This window comes from Etheostoma cragini, chromosome 22 (assembly GCF_013103735.1).
Source record: "Etheostoma cragini isolate CJK2018 chromosome 22, CSU_Ecrag_1.0, whole genome shotgun sequence".
Classification (NCBI taxonomy): domain Eukaryota; kingdom Metazoa; phylum Chordata; class Actinopteri; order Perciformes; family Percidae; genus Etheostoma; species Etheostoma cragini.
The window spans coordinates 12,015,555-12,037,042 of NC_048428.1; the positions used below are offsets into that span (position 1 = coordinate 12,015,555).

Below are 21,488 nucleotides of genomic sequence, written 5' to 3' on the forward strand. Positions count from 1 at the left end.
CCCCCCCCCCCCCCCCCCCCCCCACACACACACACACACAAACTTATTACTTTCAAGAAAACACAATTTAATTTAGATTATAAGTCTGACTCAATTCAATTTTACAGCAAGTTATTTTAGGATTAAACTGAAGACTGAAACTAAAGATTTGCACTGGTCTGTTCTGGGATAAATCCCATTAGACATCAACGCTAAACACATTTAATTTGGAATTCAGAGGTTTCCATTTTGTTCTTGTATAAATGGCAGTCCATATTTGAAAGCTTATTTGTATCTGTAAAGTTCGAAACTGATCTTTACATGTCCCCGGTTCTAGTACCAGTCTTTCCTCCCCCTCATCCAAAGTACTCCACGCATTAGCACTGACACAAGAAGGTAAAGAAATAGCAACACCGTGTGCATGATAATTAGCAACTTCATGCCTGTACCTTGGAAACTGTAGAGATCTCCCACGCTGTTCTGACGCGTGATGTGCTGCCAGTAGGCGCTGCGTGGCAGGGAGATGGACTTGGTTAGCGTCTCTCTGGGATGGATCTGAAACAGACAGAGAATGCTTACAGTGGCTCTCACTTTCTGTCTCTCAGTCAGTCACTCACTACAGGGAGAAATTGCTTTGGGTATGTTAGTAAACAAAGAGCGTGCATAGTACAGTATATTGCCGGTTAAATGGCTGTTTGGCGAGCAACCTGAGGATTTATTAGGGATTATGATGTTGTTTTGCCATTGCATGATGTGTTTTTCGATTTTTATTGGCAGTGTGAAACTAAAAGCTACATTTTTGAGCCAGGCTACTGCTGGAAATATATGAAATACGTCGATGTTTTAGAAAAATAACAAGGTTCTCATGTTTCACCCATTCTGCAAGTGCGAGTGGTCAGTTTTTGTGTAGCTATCCGTGTGATTTATAGAGCGGAGGGTAAATGCTGCTTTTGGAAATGTTCCCAAATGGTGGGGTCCGAGAGCATGGCCATATGGTCAAGGCTCATCAAACACTAGGCAGGCCTACATAAATAAAGAATACAGATGATAGCAGCGAGGAGGGGGAGGAAGGACGGAAGGAAGGAGGGAGGAAGAAAGGGATGGACGGGTGTTGTGATGGAAGGAGGGAGCGGAGGCCAAGACCATGGGGTGTCACAGGGGCTCCTGGTCCAAGGCAGCTCTTTGGGGAGAAACCAGGCAGCAATATCTTTGAGAGAAATGTGTATTCTTGTGTGTGTATGTGTGAACATCTTGTGTAAAAATCATGATTTATTGCCTTGGTGTTCATTGGTTTCTAAAAATAATTCTGTGAACGGCCTCAATGGCATGCTTGTTTGATCAGCCTTAATCAAACGCTAAAGAAACCATTGAAATAGTACAAAAACAAGGCATTTTCAAACCAAAACATATTTTTTGGGCTCGTTCTGCAAATGATTTTTCTAGTATTAGGTGCAACAGGACATATTGGCCACTGAATTAAATGCATGCATTAAATAATTATTCCTGGAACAATGGCAAGCTGCCAACACTTGCACTCATTATTAACTGTTTATTAACGTATGCAGTACTAGAATAAAACGGATGGCCTCATTGTGAGCTGCTGTGGGTGCATCAGATAAACAAGCAAAATGTAAAAATGTACCTGGGAGCTCTTCTCCATCTCCTCCATCATCCTCTCATGCTGCTGGGCAATGGCCAGCGTGGCTGAGTGGACCCGCTGGTAGATCATCTCCCCCTCCCGAGTCTGGAACGTGAACAAACCCTCTCCTGTGTCACACATCCTGCGCCAGGGACACACACACAGAGACAGAGAGAAGTGCACACGCTTTGATCGTGCTCAATCTTGGATTGCTGATTTACAAAAAATGCATGGTTGCATGTGCACTTACAAAGAGGCACATTGATATAATAGCCCATTGAAGTCAAACACACATTCACAGAGGCACTTGTCACATCAATGCCTGAAGGGCTCTGCGGCACATGCTGATATCCTGGGATGTTTCCCTATCCAAAGTTGCTTTGTCGAAGTTTTTATGGCATTTTCAAAACTCCGATTTCTATTTTTTTTTCTCCCACCGCTAACATTTCTATCACAAACACTAGACAACACAATCACTTATCTTAACACGCACACACACCTTCCGGACTCAAAAGTAAACCAAGTGGAGTCTCGCCCGTATCTGCGCAGAGAGCTGAGAGGCCACATGACAAGTTTGAGGCGAGCGTTGTGAATGTCCCACAGGTAGATGTTTTCATGGGTGATCTGCATGGTGCACTCCCCATAGATGTCCAGGTTAGGAGTGGGCATTAGGTACACGTTGAAACGTTCTGGAAAGATTCACAAAATGGGATCACATTGGTAAAAAGGTGGAGAACTTTGAGGCTAAACAGACCATAATCTATTTACATCTAGTGTTAAAGGGTTGCTTATTTTAAATAATAATTCAACATGATTTCCTCACTTAAATCTAGTAGTATCTACTCTAGGCATGCAGATAGGTTTGGTTTTGTCCATGTTTTGAGGCATCTGTCTCCATCTCAGTACAATGGAGATGAATAGATTTCATTTGTGGTGCTTGCAGCCTTAAAAAGGGACATTTCAAAGATTTAAAAGCAACATCTCTTTCCAAAAAACATTGTCCCTGTTACTCTGAATAATCCCCAGGAGAGGCTGTTGTTTCTTGGGCTATTTTTTTTTTATTATATAGTAGTTCCAATAAAATTAGGGCAAAGCAAATCCCAACTATATGCATGGCTAAACAGCACAAGGAGTAAGCGAAAAATAACTATTATTTTATACTTATACAGACAGAAATTCAGAACAGACTATCCTTTCATACAATATAAGCATTGTGCATGCAGAAACAAATGAGTTGGGTTTGCCTAACCTTTTTGGATTGAGTTAGAGCTATTGTTTTTCAATTATTCAATCGGTTACTATAATAATATGTAGTAACATTCCAATTAACACATAGTAACAATACACTAAATTGACTATACTTAGCCTTAACTCCCTCTTACATTGTGTTTTTTATCCAAGGTGGCAAAAGTAGAGTACAATAACCCTTAAAAATGTATTTTAAATAGTGCTTTACCTGACTTAGCCATCCAGTGAACTGGACTGGGGGATCAAGGAGCCAAATGTGCCCATTAACATTAAACTCACTCTCTGAGGCCGGCACAGAGAGAGAGGAAGAGAGACAGAGAGGGAGCGCGTTCTCCATAATCTAAATTAGTTCTTACTAATTACGCTTAATGATTCAAAATAAGCCATGTGTCTACAGTGGATAGAAAATGGCAATGTCATAGTGTGCCGTATTTTTGGGACAGTGAAAATGAACTCTGATCTAATTATCGGCCCCTGCTGTTCAGGGAGGGCCACTAATTGAAACACGGTTGCAGGACCAAGTCTCTTGTTTCATTCACTCATACAAGCAGTAGAGTGTGTGTCAGTTTGTCTCCATAACACACTGCTGCAACTTTTCTAAGAGCACCAAACTTCTGCCACAACCAAAGGGAGAGGAATTGTGTTATTACAGTTAAGTTGGTTCAGTCCAAAACTTGTATAGTGATATCTTTAAAGATAAAACGCCAAGTTATGTTGAAGAATACGATTTCACTTCACAGTTGCGGTGAAATAAAATGGGCTGAAATGACGGCAGATTCCTTTCAATTACTCGCCCTTTTACAACTTTAAACTGCTCTTCTTTGCCTGTTGCCTTTTCAATTTCCTCTGCGAGTTTACAAATTACACAGAGAATGAGCTCCACTGTGATAGCAGCGCCCTGTTGTCTCCTCTCTTTTCCATTTCCATTTCCTGTGAGTGGAATATGTGGAGAAGCACATTTATTTCACATGGCTTTAGGAGCCATAATCTCATCCATCTCTGTGACAAGCTTCATTATGAGGGAAGCCAGTGATGCACAGCACTTCTCATTAGGGCTGGACCAGAGCCCCAACCACAGCCTGTTACCTGTGCTCTAACAAAAACACACACAGAGCCAAAAAGTACTTCTGAAGTTGAACCAACATGTGCTAATGTAACTAAGAATGCTACAGGGGGCTTTCGGATAAGATATTGACAAAAGATTGTCCTTTTTAGCCGGCCTAATTGGACTGTGGCTGTTCTGGTCCCCTAACCCTCTGAAGACTCAGTTGCATTAACACATATGGGCCCGGAGTGCAACTGCTAACTGCTTGGTGGCCAGCTGAGTGTGAGAGATTGACCCTGAATGGCTGTCTGTGTTAGCAGGGACTAATTGGGCACTCACCGTTCTGCTCCCGCTGCACCCCCGCTGCTAACAGGTCTGGCTCTCCCAGGCTGATGTCGTTGAGACGGCTGCCCAGGCACTCCACGCACAGCAGCTTACACCATTCCTCTGCATCCAGCTCTGCACACAGCCACACAGCGGCACAGTGTTAAGGCATGTCCAACATCATACACACACACACACCTCCTTAATGTTCAACACCGCAAAATAAACCACAAATCATACTACCCCAACTGCGCTTCCTTTAGTGTGTTTAAACATGCACATAAATCCGACAAAGGAATTTCTGAATAAAATGCTGCATGTACAGGACATGAGTTCAGCTAACAGAAACCAGAGGGGAGAAAATCAATCTGATCGATTCGGTGCAGATTAAAAGAGGAGGTAGGTTCAGCAACAGGCAACGACAGATGAAAGCTAGGTTTCTCCTTCCTCCTTTGCCAATATTCAGTTACAATGCTGTAACATAAGTAGCTCTCCTAGAACAATATGGCCACAGTCACAAATGAAACTCGTGATCATCTATTCAGAAAATCAAGCTGTTCCCCAAATCAAAGCTTGTTAATTAAAAAGAAAATGTACTCATGAAAAAATAAAAACTAAGAAAATGTCATGAGAATGAGCTGGTTAAAGGGACCAAGCACACTTATCTGTTGCTTTCTGTAAGTTAGATGACAAAATTGATATTACTCTCACGTTTGTATGTAAAATATGAAGCTAGCACCAGCGGCCAGTTTGCTTAGCTGTGCACAAAGGCTGAAAACAGGGTGAAACACAGAGAACTTGGAACTTTACAGGGGCAATACATCTGCCCACCAGCAGCAGCTCACTAATTAACACATTATTTATTGTCTGTTTTATCAATACTAAAACCGTCGCACATGCTGGGGCTTTTACGAGGGTTAGGGGCTGTTGGCAGTAGCTGCATATCTAACACTGAGACACGAGAGTGTCTCAATCTATCAAACTCTCAGCAAGAAAGCAAATAAAGCAATGTGGAACTATTTCTTATACGTCAGAAGAATTATGATTACTTTCTCTTTTTAAAGCTGTAGTCTTGGTTTTGCGAACTGAGCTTTGTAGGGAGTTATATCTACAACAAGTGACAGCTGGCACCTAAAGGGGGGAGGGCATTCATTGTAAGACTGTATTTTTTAATTGGAGGCTAAGTGGAGACAAATGATTTCATGAAATAAATCTGGAAGTCTGTGTGGCAATCTGTTGTTTGTGAATACCAATTCACCTCCTTGTTAGGTCAGGAAAAAAATATGTTTACAATGGAGGAGATTTGCAATCGTCTTATGTAAGCTTTTGCTGAGAGTTACCGAGGTATGAAATGAGGGAAAAGCTGGAGTTGGTTATCTTTCTGAAGCTCCTTAACTCCACACTCTGTAGAATTCTGGGATATGTAACTATGGTCAGTGATGTGTACAGAGACACATTTGGAAGTGTGGGAACAGCACCATGTTTCTTTGTCTAATATTCAACCCGATGCATGCTTTGTGTCACATGTTTGTGGAGGTATTTTCACTCCATTCACTTGAAACTAGCTTGTGTGGTAGCTGACAGCATGTTTGTCAGCTCAACTGTAGTGTCCAATGGGACAGATCTACACAACTTTGCAGGGTGAAGGAAAGGTCTGCTGCTGCCTGAAGCGCTTTATTCACACAAAACAGAAAGCAGAAATACAGATACACACACACACTCACACTCACAGGCAGCAGCTCTGCACTTTAGCTCCTTGCCCATGTCTCCCCAGATTCAGCTTTTCTCATTCAGAGTTACCAACGTGGGCTTTGAGTGCCTCTAAACTCCCACACTTTTAAGGCCACTGAGTGGAAAATCGGTTAAACAAACACTTAATCAGCACAGAGGCAGCCTCCATAGTCTGTGTCTATGTGCCATGCATGAAGAAAAATGGCATGAGGATATCTCTGTATGTGTGGAGGTGTACGTGTGGGATAGAATTGGATGGAGTAGCGTTTTATGTTAGAGAAGAGTGCAAAAAATAAACAGGATGAGGTTGGAGTGAGAGAAAATGTGAGAATTGAATCAGGAGACGGTTGTGATCCTTTTTCTTTCACAGATTTCAGACAAATACAACACATACTATTGTACGCAGTTGACGCATTATTCAGTCAGCAGGTCACACTCTCTTTATCTCTTTATATGGTGCATACTTGACAGATGCACCCAAAGCACACATCTGTCAACACATGAAAGATCTGTTACCGTCTTTTGTTCAGTGTTTCATTGACTGAGCACACTAAAAAACATGACACTTTCTAGATGGAGGCATCAAAAGGGTATATATATATATACATATATATATATATATATATATATACTGAACAAAATTATAAATGCAACACTTTTGTGTTTGCCTCTATTTGGAGCTAAGGCTTTTTATAAGTACACAAACGGCTTATTTCTCTCAAAAAGAGTTCAGAAATCTGTCTAAATCTGTGTTGGTGAGCACTTCTCCTTTGCCAAAATAATCCATCCACCTCACGGGTGTGGCATATCAAGATGCTTATTAGACAGCAGGATTATTTCACAGGTGTGCCTTAGGCTGGTCACAATAAAAGGCCACAGTAAAATGTGCAGTTTTACTGTATTGGGCGGTCCGAAAACCAGTCAATATCAGGTGTTAGGGTTAGAGTAAGAGACCTCCAACATTGTTTTTGACTGGCCTACTTTTGTTGCGCCCGTACAAGCACCCATGGAGGAATTGGTGCTTGTGATAGAGAAATACGGACATATCTAATATACATGACATTGACAGAACTTGTTATTACCCAGTGTGGTTTGTTGAATGGTCTCAATGTTTTATTGTTTTGTTTCATGTGTATACTAGTTTACTACTGGAGTACCTTACTATTTGAAGTAATGCAGTAATGCAGGAAGTGTGCATTTAGTTTCCATGCTTAGTGTGATTCCATAACAATGTTAGTGAGAAAATCTACTGAAATGGAGTGTGATGTGATGTGTAAGATGAGAAAGCAAAGGTTAAGTCTTCTGTGTCATGGTTGAAAAAAAAATGATGTCTATCTGTACATCTTTGCAAAGTGCAAACCAGTACAGATGACATCAATAAATTGTTGGGAGGGTCATCAAAAAATGTATTGTTGTATTGGTGGAGGAAGGTTCAAGTCTTTTTTGACTAAAGGTCCCAAAACTCCTCCTGTAGCCCCTTAACTAAAAAACGAGTCGTCCCTAACACCCTAAAATGACCCATTTTAGTAATAAAAATGACTGGCAATTTCCTTTTTGGACTTCAGATGCCTTAAAATAAAGTAATCTGAAAATCATTAACATACTGTATTTCTTCGTAATGTCTATGTGTATACATGCCCACACAGGAAACTGGGGAGTGAAGGGTGCAAATGTAAGGGGGTTCCAGGAAGTGAAGGACTATGGAAGGTCATGGACACAGGGTGATAGAGACAGAGAGAGAGAAAGAAAGAGTAAGTGTTCATGGGAAACAGAGTAAGGCAAGAGAGAGTTCACCAGTCTAAGTTCAATAACATTTCCCCTGAGGTTTTACACACACGTGTGCACACACCCACGAGGTTGGGAGTAAAGATGGAGATGTTGATCCTCATCTGTTTATTGGCACATTAAGGTGCATTCCCCTTATCTAGCCCCAGGCTTCCTCTACACCCAGCTCCATTTATTTGTACCTAAATAAAAAGACCGTTGAATCTTAAACCGTGTGCACACCATGTGCTTCTTTGGCTTCCTGTCCACATATTAGGAGGTAATCTTCATAGTGACAGTCTATAATTGGGTTGCAACTCCCTGCAAACAATACCAAATATCATTTTTCCTACCTGCAGTATGAAAAAAACAATATTTCGGAACAGATCCTTCCACTTCCTAATTTAACGGCAAATAAGTATCACTTGGCTAAACTCCAATTTTCCAGTGCCTCTTTCACCTCTTTCACTAAAATAGAATCTTCCTCCGCTTCTTGACAAACTTTTAGCAAACCACCCCTCCACTTCTCATGCAGCATCTCCCAACACATATTTATAACTTTGCATGCAAAAACCAAACACACTTGTACTGTATCCAATGCTTTCCTCCCCTGATCTTTTGTAGCTGAAAAAGACTTATTTGAATTACCTGATTCACAGGCAAACGTCTTGGATGTGTCGTCACAGAAGATTATCGCGACAGCGTGCTTTTTTGTCTCCCGCGGCATCCGGGTAATGTTCTTGATGTTGTGGAGCTCAGTGATCTAAAGAGGAAGAAGAGAGGGGCACATTACCTTGAAAGAACACAGCCAGAAGCAGCGGCAGCAGCCGTCTTGCACTGACTTAGTAGTTCGAGGCTTAGCATGTAAACTAGGGGTGGGGGGAAGGAAATTGCATGTAACGTGATATTTTGTTTGTCAAATTGATTCTTTTCCCTAGAATCTGTATTTTTTGTTGTATCTCTGTCTCTAGAAGTGTAATATTCAGCTTTTGTTAACGGAAAGAAAATTGCAATACTCAATACAAATTGAATTGGAACCCATGTATCGTGAAATAATCAAATTGGGACAAATGCATATCGTCCCAGCCCTTATATAAAGGTTGGGAAAGTCACTGTTCAAGTGCCTTTCCTTGAAGCTGATTTTCCAGTCAATAAGAAAGGAGCATCTAAATCACTTTATCAGGAGATTGATTGTGAATGAAAAAAGAGAAGATTGCATTTAATTGAATATCACCCGCATTTACAGGCCATTTTGTTCAACAGTCTTCTCTGTGTTCCCTCTGCCTGGGAGATAAGGCCCATTACATTATTGTAGTCCATTGTGCACTAACTGTGGGCCCTTTGCCAGACTGTTGAGAATGAATTAGCTGGGCTCACCGCCCATATAGTAAAGCTTGACTGTTTGAGGTTAAAAGACCATACCTAATAACGCACACAACATATGTGGAATCCAGATTTCTTTGCTCAATAACGTTACATATAGTACATTTCCCCTCTATTGTCAGATATCCCCTAATCAGCATTTAAGTTGCATAGAGATTTTTTAAGAGCAGGGAAAAGACGCTAGGGATACTGAAAAATAGCAGGTATTTTTCAGTTGTAATTTCTTATCCTCCTCAAAGATAATATGTAAATAGTTTCCTTCTTTCGCCCTGTGAGGCTATACAGTATGTATTTGTCCCCGGGCAGGCCATTCATAAATATAACTGACAAAAAACAAGCATCAACTGTGGGAATTTCTGAGCCGTGAATTCCACAGGCCTCTCATGTCTTTCTGTTTGTGTAACTGTGCATCTTTTAGTCTCTCTGTGTGTGTGTGCGTGCATGCGTGTATGTGTGTGTTTGTGAAGCTGTGTGTCTAAGGGAAAGATTTGGGTGCATTCCCAGCCTGAGGCACTCAAGTCCAAGCAAAGTGAATCATTTGTGATGAGACCTATTCCTCATCTCCTCTCCTTCCCCCTCCATCTTTCTTCTTGTTTATTCAAAGGTGTAAGTTAAATCTCATCTCAAGAAGACTAAGAGTCTACAACCATGCTATCTGCTCTGCTAGGCTGTACCTGGCCACAGCAGTGCTTAAAGTTATATGCTAATGTCAGCTTGCTAACCTGCTCACAATGCTCTACAATGTTAACGTTCTGATGTTTAGCAGGTACTCTTTACACTGTTGGCTCTCTATGTTTAGTATGTTGGCATGCTATCATTTAATAATTAGCACAAAACACAAGCACCTCAACATGTCATAAGTTTAATAAGTAGTAAACCAAACCATTGGACAAAATTTGGCTTGATGATGGTATTAGATGAAAGTAAGGGACTAATAAATTGATTACAATACATTTTGAAGGGTACATGAATATCTGCGCCAAATGACATGCCTCCAATTGTCGAGACAAGTCACTAAAAGACATAAATGTCAACATGCTGGTTGTCAGGGGATCATCAAGTCATTAAGATTCATCCTCCGGGGACTTTGGGTGTGTGGGTTGCGATATTTCTCATGTCAATACTGTATAGATACACAATCGCCAAGTATCGATCTTTTATTACACCAATTGCACATAATAATTAAACTTTTTGGTAATAGAATAATAATAAAAACAAATTATTTTTTAGTCCCATTAGACGGAACATTAAAGTGAGTTGAACAAACAATGAAATGTTGGAAAAGTTGGAAAAAAAAGTAATAAATGAATAGATCATAGAATATTGCAATTCTTTTTAAATAGCAATAACATCATATTGTGAAGTATATGTATTTTTTTATAAAGATCCACCATTAGCTGACGCCTAGACAACCAGCTAGTCTTCCTGGGTTCCAAAACAACACTTAATCAGACAATATTAAAACGTTAAGTGACATTTACACAAAAGAAAAGAAAATAATCTAGCAATATCATATCGTGGGGCTGGGTACCATGAATGTCTGAACACATTTCAATGAGCCAATTGGTTTCAATCAAAACTAAAACGGTGGACAAACCGGCCGACTGCACTAGTGTGACTACAACCATTGACTGAGCACTTACTGTTTTACAGGTTTTACATTTGTGGTGTTACATGTTTTCAATAGTTTTAACAACTTTCCTAAACTCGTAACACAGTAAGTACAGCATCTGTCTGTGGAGGATATAGAATTAACACATTTCTAGTAGCTTTGGCACAAAATTCATACAGTTAAAATGCTTGAACTTCTTTTCCACACAAGCTCAAGCAAGACCAAAACAATAGATTTTTACTGACAAATTTGCAAATGCTTTCACACTGTATGTCAGAATAGATGACATCATGTTCTAAACCTAACTTATATGCTAATGTCCAAGTGAACAGCTGTTCATATTGTAAACTGAAACACAAATATATCCCTGCCTTGTATACATGCATCTTGTATTGAGAAACAGCTGATTGAAGTTATGGAAACAGATCAATCACAGCTGATTCCCATCTAGAAAACACGCTCAGCTGTTCTTTCAGTCACATGATCATATGGTAGTACATCAGTAAAGGAGGACCTATTTGAACAATATAGATGAACACAGAAAACCAAAATTCTTTCTCTCTGTCTCCTTCTTTTTATATACCTTCTACTGTATAAAGCTACTTGATTGACATTTTTGTATTGAATTTCTGCAACAACAAAAAAAAAAAACTTATGCATTTACTAAACGTAGCAATACAAAAATGTAGAGGCTTCAAGAGAAACTGCACTGCAAAACAATCTATGATCAATGCAATCACTATTGTCTATTGTATAAAGGCAGACACATAAAATAAGAAAATTTCTGTAATTCCAACTGATGTTTGTGTTTTATATGATATTGTTCTATAACTGACTAAATGTTCCTGTTGGAAGAGAACATATGAAGTATTTGGTTATGAGACATGTTTGCATTGTTTTGGTGGACATAGTGTATTGTATTAATGCATCATTGTATTTTGAAAATTTGTGTTGTAGTTTAGTTAACAACTCTGAGCATGAAATTAACTGTTTTGTCAATTGTGAGTTGTAAGTGTGTTGGTACTTTGAGAGTTTAGGAAAGTTGTCATAGCAATCACAAAAAACTGTAAGGCATTTAAATACAGCTCTCTCTCCACTTAAGCTGCCTCTGTCAGGAGCTCGAGGAGAGCTCGACAAGTGTAGCACACAGGAAAACAACTTTTCCCAGGGCTCAAAATATGTATCGCTAAATATATTCAGGGTTTGTTTTACTGTGTCGACCAGCGCTTCTAAGATAGAAAAAGCAGGGAAAGTGAGAGTGGGAGTTGTGTGTGTGCGTGTGTGTGTGTGTGTGTGTGTGTGTGTGTGTGTGTGTGTGTGTGTGTGTGTGTTTAGAATGGGAGTGGGGGGCAGTGATTATTTGCTGCTGAGGTAGCACTGCTGAGGGGAGGGGGGGGGGGGGGGGGGGGGGGGGGGGGGGGGGGGGGGGGGGGGGGGATTTGGTGAAAAGAGAGAGAAAGAGAGAGAGAAAAAAGTAGGATAGAAAGCCAATCCCCTTTGGGTTGATTCTGTAAATCAGCCACCAATGCAGCCTATTTCCTCCCAAAGCACTGCAGCGTTGAATGAAGCCCTCAGACGGGACCTTTCTTGATCTTTGTGGCGATGCATTATCAGGTGCACTGGTGCATGTATGCAGTCATCGCTCACTCCGGCGCTGGGTGTACGAGCTGCCTCTGGGAGGGGGTTATACAGCCACACGAGACGCCCCGTGTGACAGCATGATGCAGTAGGCAGGGAGACGCTTCGTTCACAATACATGGCTAACACTGTTGCAGCGAGAGATGCTAACAAAGTGGATCCAAACATCTACATAGCAAGCATGCACTCTGGGAGATTGAGGAAATGTCCACAGTTTGGAGTAACCCCCAAACCCCAATCCATATTTACATGGTAGTCAACAGCCTGTTACAGACTACTCAAACTACAACCACGTAGGAAACCTGGTGTCAAAGTGCCCTATCATCTGCTCTTAGCTCCTTTCATTTCATTAAAACACAGTGCTACTCCTGTAACATCATCTCCTCTCACCATGATAATCAGCCGTAATTGGAGAATTTCAAAGGACTTCAGAGGCACGGTGATATATATTTTATACTGGATTACTTTCCAAAGGGAGGGAAAGGGCCCTAGATAAGAAGATAAAGTTGCAAAATGTGTCCTAATGGATCCTTAACTCCATCATATGTGGCCAATGAAAAGAAAGTTGTATATGAAGAGGAAAACAAGGTTCTTGGTAAGAGTGTGTAAAACAGCTTAGTGTAGCATGTTCTCATTTTTGGTGGGCGACCATCAGCGTCAGGTTTTATCAGCTAAAGCTAATTAATTCCACCAGTTGGCCAAAATTACATAATGAAACTCTTGGCTGTTGTCTGATGGATGTGCTCTGCATGCCAATGTCGGTAGCATTTAGACTCAGCCAGAGACTGTTCCCCTGGGAATGACACATCAGGTTTGATCTCCTTTTGATATTCAAGAAGATAAACTATCAAATCGAATGCCAAATATGGTGTTATATATTAGTGACATTATCAGATATGATGATGATGATGTTACACTTAAGGTCAGGGTGTTCCCAAATCCTTAAGAATCAGACTCCAGAGATTATGAATATTGATTCTTAATTTTATTGCAGTCTGTTGCATTATCTTGATCGACCAAACGGAGTGACTGACATCAGTGCCCCTAGGCCTCACCGCTAGCGACACTCATGTCAATTTAATACCTTTGCTTGAGACATGGCTTGTATACCAAACAGAAAATAAATAACCATAAAGATGCAAAAAAGCTTTTCTTTAAATGTGTATACGCTATATTGTGGAGCGCTTTGTAAACTGTGATTTATGAAATATTATTACTTTACAATAACACATACTGTTGTTGTTTAGGTTTGCAACAAATGACAACTTTGAAGATAACATGCCTTTCACAGATAACCGTTTAGTTTGGTCTGTCCAAAATATCAGAACATAGTAAAAATGATATACTGTATTTTATTTTCAGACATTTTATTGATTGATAGAGAAAATAATTGGGAGATGTATCAATAATGAAACAACTACTTATAGAAGCAGATGCAGAATAATTATCTGTCAATTCACTAATTGAATAATTGTGTAATCATTTCAGCTCTCATGTTGTAGTGACTCTAATGCTGTGCAGTATTGAAAAAGTAAATCAATCGATTCAGAGAAATTGAATGAAAATCAGAATCTGTGTGTGTGTGTGTGTGTGTGTGTGTTTACCTTGTGGAAGCTCCTGAAGTAGGCTGCCTTCTCATCTGGGTACTTCTCTAACCGTCGGGGGCCTTTACTGGAGGCCTTCTTAAACACCAGCCAACACCTACGGAAGATCTGACAACACAGAACGATAGCAGCCCTGTTACTGAAAAAAAAACTGTCCCGGAGCAAAGACATAAATTATGGTAACTGGAGATACAGACAACAGCAAAAAACAGACTGAATGTGCTGAGAGGTCAACCCACTGTAACAACAAAGTGATAAACCATGAGAACTCAACCTGACATCGTATTAATAGAACAGAAAAACCAACTCCTGCTCTACCAACAGCAGACAGCATAGAAATCAATGCAAGCTACTGTCCTAAAATTCCACTTTTAAGAAAATGCCCAAACATCAAAGCAATTGAAAACTACTGTAGCTGTGAATGTTTTCCCATTGATCAAAATATAGGCTGATTTTAGCCTTAGGGTTCATTCATGTTGTTTAGCATTGTTCAACAATGACATGAAGGACATAAGTGATTCTCAACGTGATTAAATACTTAAGCAAGCTGAATTCTATGTCAAGATGGGAGTAAAAGCACCAAACAGAGGACTTGGTAAAGGAAATGAAACCATCTTGACTCATGAATCGAATACATATGAAAATATATATTTTTGGAAGGTATCTAATTCAAATGTTTTGATATCATTATTAATGCATTTAGATAATCCACTGCTCCTTATGTGACAGCTGATTATGCAATCAGAGTTTTAGGACATGAGGCAACGCTTGAGGCAGGCAACTTTATTTACTCCTTTGATTATATGCATGGGGTTGGTAATGCTGAACGGGACAATTCAGCGATTTTCAACCATACCTTCATCTATCTGGGTTAGGGATATGGTGTGGAAAAAAAGCCTGCAGTTCTTTCTTATGTTCCCTGTGTCCATGGGGCTCAGCTGGCCGCAGCTGCAAAACACACCAGTGACTGAAGAACTACAGAGTGCTTCTACAGGTTAGGTTGGTGGGGGCTACAATGCAGTTCACAAACCTTGCTCTCTCTTCTTGCATTGCAAAGTAGCTATGATAAGAACGTGCTTTTGCTTACAGTGTACCTTTTACAGTGTTTTGGCTGACTCAGTTTGTCAGCTGTATTCAGCTAGAGAGAAGCCGTGGGATGCTGTGACTAAAGCGGGGAGGATATGGCCTGCTACGAGGAGCCTCAAAACACCGAGTGGTGGTGCCTTTGCTCAAATTGGCCACTGACACTAACAGAAACAGAATACCAATTATTGTCAGCATGGGGAGTTTTTTAAGGGTTTAGCAAAGTTGTTGATTGTGCGCAATGCATTCTGGCACATATTGGCATAGCAGCCACGGCTCAGCAAGCAGGATAACTCGCTTTTATCAGCCAATATAGTACACACCGGGGAATTTATTTCTTTTGTATACCATCCGTACTGATTGGACATCCACATTAAAGTTGGCCAATTTTCCCTTGAAGTATAATGGGCTCACAAGCTGTTCAGATTGCACCTACTATAGCACATTAAAGAACCAGTTATTCTCAGTCCTTAACAAAAAACTGATAAGATGAAGGATTAGGAAAAATAATTAATTTGTTAAGTGTTTATGGGTTTAAGGGCACAAACACACACACACACACACACACACACACACACACACACACACACACACACACACACCTGTCATTGTAACCCTATATATGGTGGCAGTTCTGTGAAAATCATGTTATCTTCATGAGCTAAGAACTGCCCTGTTTTCTGCTTTGATATGATAAAATGTTTAGCGTGTACAATGGGTTTCTAATGCTTTACTTGGCTTATGAAGTAGGAGAATTTCCTTAATCCTTAAATGAACACTTAATCTCTCAGTTTATAGGGAAACATTTCCCTACAAAATTTCACCACATTGGTGTGGACTTTTTTTTATAAACAGCTACATCCCTAAGGATTGATAAAAAAAGAGCTATTATTTTCATACCACTGTATTACCCAACAGCACTACTTTGGAAAAGCCAGAATTCCTCTTTACACAGCCAGGGTCAAGGTGTAAAAAGCCAGTACATACAGACACAGTGCAGTGCAGTTGAGAAACAGGACAAGTGTGATGGTCAATTTTTTATGCGTCATATGTGGTTGCCTATCTTTAATAGTGGGACCCTTCTACTTCCTGGTGCAGACAGCAGCTATAACTCTGCCTGATGTATGATTGGGTCTCATGGTTAGGTTGGGGAACCATGGATGTACGATTAATTTGTTTACTCAGCTGGTGTACTTCATAAAAGGCCCAGTGAGTTGAACTTGGCACTTTGCAGTAATTAACTAGAGAGGATCCCTAGGTCCTTATTGAGTCACAACACACTCTGTAATACACAGTAGATCATTCTCAACACACACCATCTATAAAATGCTTTAAAATAAGTAAGGAAACAAAGGCCTAACAAAATCATGCTCAAAATTGAACATACTGTATTTGTTTCCATAATAAAGCCTATAATTATAAATCAAAAATTGCAGCGTTGACAGAAAAACAAGCAAATATGTGAATCCCTTTTGATTATAACCATTATCACATTTGTGACTTTTAAAAAGTAAAATTAAAGATAAAACAAGCCTCAATTCCCCTATGGGAGCTAGAGTCAAACCAACGCTGCCTGCTCGCCGCACACAAAGTAATTCAACCTAGGAGTGCTCAGATTAAGTAATTATACCAGCACAAAAAGAAAGCTCAGTGAGATAGCTTTTGCATAATAAGAACTAGGTGGTATGAATGGAGAGGGCTTAATTTTGCCTGTTCCACAATTGTCAATGCTTTGTCAAGCAAGTCCTATTCTTGGGCTGCTCGTGGGTCTTATTCAGAAACACTCGAACACTGATCGTAATTACACAGATGTGAATGAGACTCTCTGCCAGTTTTGTGCAACTCATTTCATGCCAATACAGTGAAGAGTACATTGCTTGGCACTGAAATCCAACCCACCAGTTTCTGAAAGACACAAAGCGATGCTGAAGAGAACAATTCTTTAATCAATTATCCTAGATTTTGCTTTGAGTTCTCCTCTGATTACAGTTGTGTAAAAGCAGTTCCACTTCCATCTACCCTGTGGTATTCCTTTAGTCAATAACACAAAGTAGGCATTGCAAAGCTTTAACTATGCAGAGTTTGTGGAAAAAAAATACTCCATGCATAAAGTGATCTACTACTGAAATTGAATTTTGGCTTGTTTACATTTGCAAAATGGCAGGCTTGTGACCAAAAATCAACGCTGCCTTTGGCTTGGATTTTTTGCCAGCCGACCTGGGGCCTGTTGCACAAAACCAGGATAAGGGATTAAGCCGGGATATTCAAGTTATCCTGGATGAATTAAGCTCTCACTTGGTTGCACAAAACCAGGTTGAACAAAAACCCAGCCAACCAACAATGGAGATTTATTTTTTGCGGCTAGGCCTGGTCCAGAGCAGGCTAACAGCCAGGCTAAGATTAATCCTGGAGTCTCATGTGTTAAATCAGCTGCAGCTCTGATCCCAAATAAACGTTTTTTAAGTTATTCCGTTGTCTTATGCATGTGCTCTGATTTCTTTTTAATAACATTTATTATTTTACCCTGTTGTTGTCATGAGTTTGATTTAAAACCTACTATTGCAGTTGTTTTTATGGTTAGAAATGGTTGCACTGGCACCCAGATGCGGAGTGGCAATCGGGAGAGTCTAGACTTTTCCCGGTGGAACGGTAGTGTTTCGAGGCTGCCTGGCGTTTTAAATAGATGATTTTCTCGATACACTTAATAATCCCTTGTGGAGGTCCTTAAGATTGTAACTCCAGAGAGTTTGAAAGAAAAACCCAAATGCTGAAGACCAGCCATGTAGGTTGATGAAACAAAAAACAAGCTTTCTGCCTGCCGGCAGACCTGTGCGTCGCATCAGTGTCCACTCTCTCTGTAACCGTAGAGCTGAGCAGCACGGCGTCCGTGGTCTGTGCAGTTTCAGGTTTATAAAGGACGCTCCGGAGAAGTGGGACAATGCAGCGATATTCCCAAATGATAATAGTGGCAGACTGGTCAGAGACCAATACATTCATGATTTCATTTTCTTCTTGCTTGTCCTTCTCTAATAAAGGACAGTGTGTGTTACTCCTTAATATGTAGGACTAATGTATTTATTATAGCTTAATTTGGTTTTATAACCTTCTCAATAAATCTCACATCACTGGACCAATAACGTGGCCTATATACGTACAGTATATAGTGTAGTTTACATTAATCGCACCGGGAATGACACAATGCTTCTTAATCTATTTATTTTGGTGCTGTCTCTTGTCAGAAGAATAATAAAAACATGAATAATCCTTTACATACTAATGCTCACAACATGCTTTTAAGTCACTTATTTTTCTAGTTTTTGTCCCTTTCTAATTGTTCTGAATGAACATTAATTGTCCAAAGATATTTAGAATTAGACAGCTTATTGAGATTTGTGCATATGGTTGTAAAATATGTTCACGCGTTGTGAATAAGGGTTTGAAACCTTAGGGTATATTTCCTGAGGAACATTAATTCCCTCTGCTCACTTTTGAGGCAAAGTAGGCTAAGTAATAATACATTGTATCTATATTATGCTTTATATGGTAGGCTACTCAAAGACACTTTACAGTAAAACCTGCATATTAATCACATAAAAACAAAAACATCAAACTAGCATATTTAAAGCAATTAAAACACAGTGTAGGGACTAGTAGCCTAAGTAGATATTTTTACATCCTTAAACATTCACTCGCTCCGCTGTAGTCTGTTGGGCTTTTTCACTCCATTTGATGACAGCCGTATTTCCCTTTTTGCATATTATATGCTTTACCTCCTTGTTTCTTTCCATTAGAAGCTGGTATCGAGCATCAGTAAATCTGTGTTCGATACCGTGGTTGATTTAAGAAGCCTGAACGTGAACTTATCCCAGCTATCTACACCTGGCTTTACATAGCTTCAGCTGTTCATCCTGGCTCGGCAAATGTGCAACTGATTAAGCCGCGATGAGTGAATTACACTAAGTCAAGCTGCGTTTTTTCATTTATCCTGGATATCTTTATTCTACTTTGGTGCAACAGGCCCCTGGTTTCCACGTCCATGTCCTGTGTTGGGTTATGTTAGGTCCTTTGAGCCTTGAATTTTTTATTTCTTTCCATTAAGTTATACAACTTATGTATACAACTAATGCTAAAGTATAATGTTGTAATTCTTCTTGTTTGTTTGTTGCTTAATTTGTGTTTATTTTGTGGGTTAGACCAGATAAGAGAGCATTACAATAATCAAGTCTGCCAGAAAGCATGAATTTGTCTCTTTGTGTCACACTGGCTGTTTTTAAAATAAATTATTGAAAGCTGATTTGATGAGTCTTGAGATTTAGTTCCCAATCAAGATTGCATTAGGGCCGCACAATTAATTGAATTTTAATCATGATAACGATTTTGTCTTCCCACAATCAAATTTGCATAATCAAGCCGTTTTTTTTTTAAAAGAATTTTAAATGCATCATTTCATACAACGCTGAGTTTGTTTGCAAAGCCAATCTGCCACTCCGTAAACCACTGTCTGATCCGAGCATTAATTTAACAGTGTCATCGGGAAACAGAGCCATATAAAGCAGTGTCATCAGCCTACGGGTAGAGCTGTACCACCAGGGGATACGTCCAGAGATTAAAAAGTACCGCTCACAAAACCTGCCTTGTGTGTTTTCCCGCCTTTGTGATTGTCTGCCCCACCCTAATGTTTTTCACCTGTTGCTTGTCAGCCCTCATGTCACCTGTCCCTCGTTACCACCATCCTTTCCTTGTTTATATTAGGCTTGGTGTTCTCCTGTTTCAGTGTGGGATTATCTGCTTGTTTTTGGCTCCCAGTGTAATTCTTTCCTATTGTTAACTTTTCTAGTATTTCTCTTCTTTTTGGATTCAGCTTTTGTTATTAAAGCTTGTTTTTTGTTCCATGAACCTACATGGCTGGTCTTCAGCATTTGGGTTTTTCTTTCAAACTCTCTGGAGTGACAATCTTAAGGACCTCCACAAGTGATTTTTAAGTGTATCGAGAAAATCATCTATTTAAAAAAAATCCTTATTTGCCAGAGAGATACATACAGCAGGTGACAGTTTACAGTCTTTGGTAATTAGAACAAATTGATGATTTCAAAAGCTCAAATCAAGTACACAAGCTCCTCCATCTGGCATGGATGACATTAACTGGCTGCGAGTCACAGTGACTCTGCTGATGTAACAGTAACAAGTCCAACAACCATGCATCTTTTCAACCTGACATAAGCAGCGGTCTTAATGACTAAATATAAACTCTGAAGTCTGTACAGAATATGGTTAGCTCTGTGCGTTGCTACGGTTGATATACACAAACCGACAAGCAGTTTGCAAGCCTGCAGACTAGATAAAAAGGAGAAACACAGCTACTTTTAAACATTATTAAAGACTGGGATATGAACAGGTTTTGGATCTGCGCACACATCGCTATGTCAATCTTTTGAAAAATTAAGGAATGAACAAGTCTGCTACTGCTGGCAAACTTTGAAAAAATGTTACTTTGCATGGCTACATGTAAACAGAAATATTAGTGGAATATTCACTTTCATTAGCAATGTAAACAGCTTAGTAGGAATATCATCTTTTTAGGAATAAGGGCAAAAAATAGAATATATGCTTTTAACGTTGTCATTGAAAGTCAGTCAGACAAGGCTGTATCACGTGCACACACACACACACAACCTGTACCTGCTTAGACACACAAACACACACACACAATTACCACCATCTCATCACTTCCCCACAGCGAAGATTAAAATATACCCTTGATGTGCAAGTTCTCTTGAAGACAAAATTCTTCATGTTGTCCACTCATCAAAACAGTGCTTTTTAGCAGGGCCGCAAAAAATTAGATGCCAAAACCTAAAGATTTCAAGAGATCATCTTTATGTGTATTTAAATGTGAGGAAGTGGGATTAACACATGGTACCACTGGAACCCAAATGAGATTGGGTCATTTAAATCTAACACTTCATTAACATAATCTTGGGATGATTTATTAAAGAAAATTATTTTTCCAACATTGCACATTATTGTGCGTAATATCTGTGTGAGCATGTGTTTTTCTGTCATCTTCATTAATAAGTTAACAGAGTAAAACTGAAATTAATTTAAGGAAAACAAATAAAAAAAACTTTTGCCTTCTCTTAGTAGTTTAAAATGGCCTACGTGTTTGTGTCTATGTACCCTGTACATTTGTATGTAAATTAATGCAGAAATACAACAACAAATTCCACCTTATTCCACATTTCATTGACACATGAGCATTAAACTAAATGTAGAAACCTTGAATTTAACCATGATCTATTTAATGGCTTAGCAGTGATGGAAGTAAAAGCTTTGGGTTTAACTTGAAATTTGTTCAACTGATTAGGCATAATTCCGAAGAACACATGACAGGGCAGGTCAGTTGCATGTTGTGCATCACATATGTGATGCTTTGTTTAC

General features: G+C 39.6%; 1 protein-coding gene across 4 annotated transcripts in view; it reads right to left on the reverse strand.

The window, feature by feature from the left end:
- The window catches only part of dok6 (docking protein 6), a 46,819-nt gene that overhangs the window by 8,607 nt on the left and 16,724 nt on the right, over positions 1–21,488 (reverse strand). For 3 of the 4 annotated variants that reach the window (XR_004655187.1, XM_034861621.1, XM_034861620.1), the window contains 6 exons: positions 13,968–14,075; positions 8,379–8,493; positions 4,251–4,370; positions 2,118–2,307; positions 1,622–1,760; positions 429–534 (listed from right to left, as the gene is read on the reverse strand). Coding sequence is in view for 2 of the 4 variants with exons in the window: in XM_034861621.1 (XP_034717512.1) it covers positions 429–534; positions 1,622–1,760; positions 2,118–2,307; positions 4,251–4,370; positions 8,379–8,493; positions 13,968–14,075 (778 nt within the window). In the remaining 2 variants the exon portion in view is untranslated. Of the gene's footprint in view, positions 1–428; positions 535–1,621; positions 1,761–2,117; positions 2,308–4,250; positions 4,371–8,378; positions 8,494–13,967; positions 14,076–21,488 lie in introns of those variants that run through there. The other variant, XR_004655188.1, reaches the window with a different exon arrangement.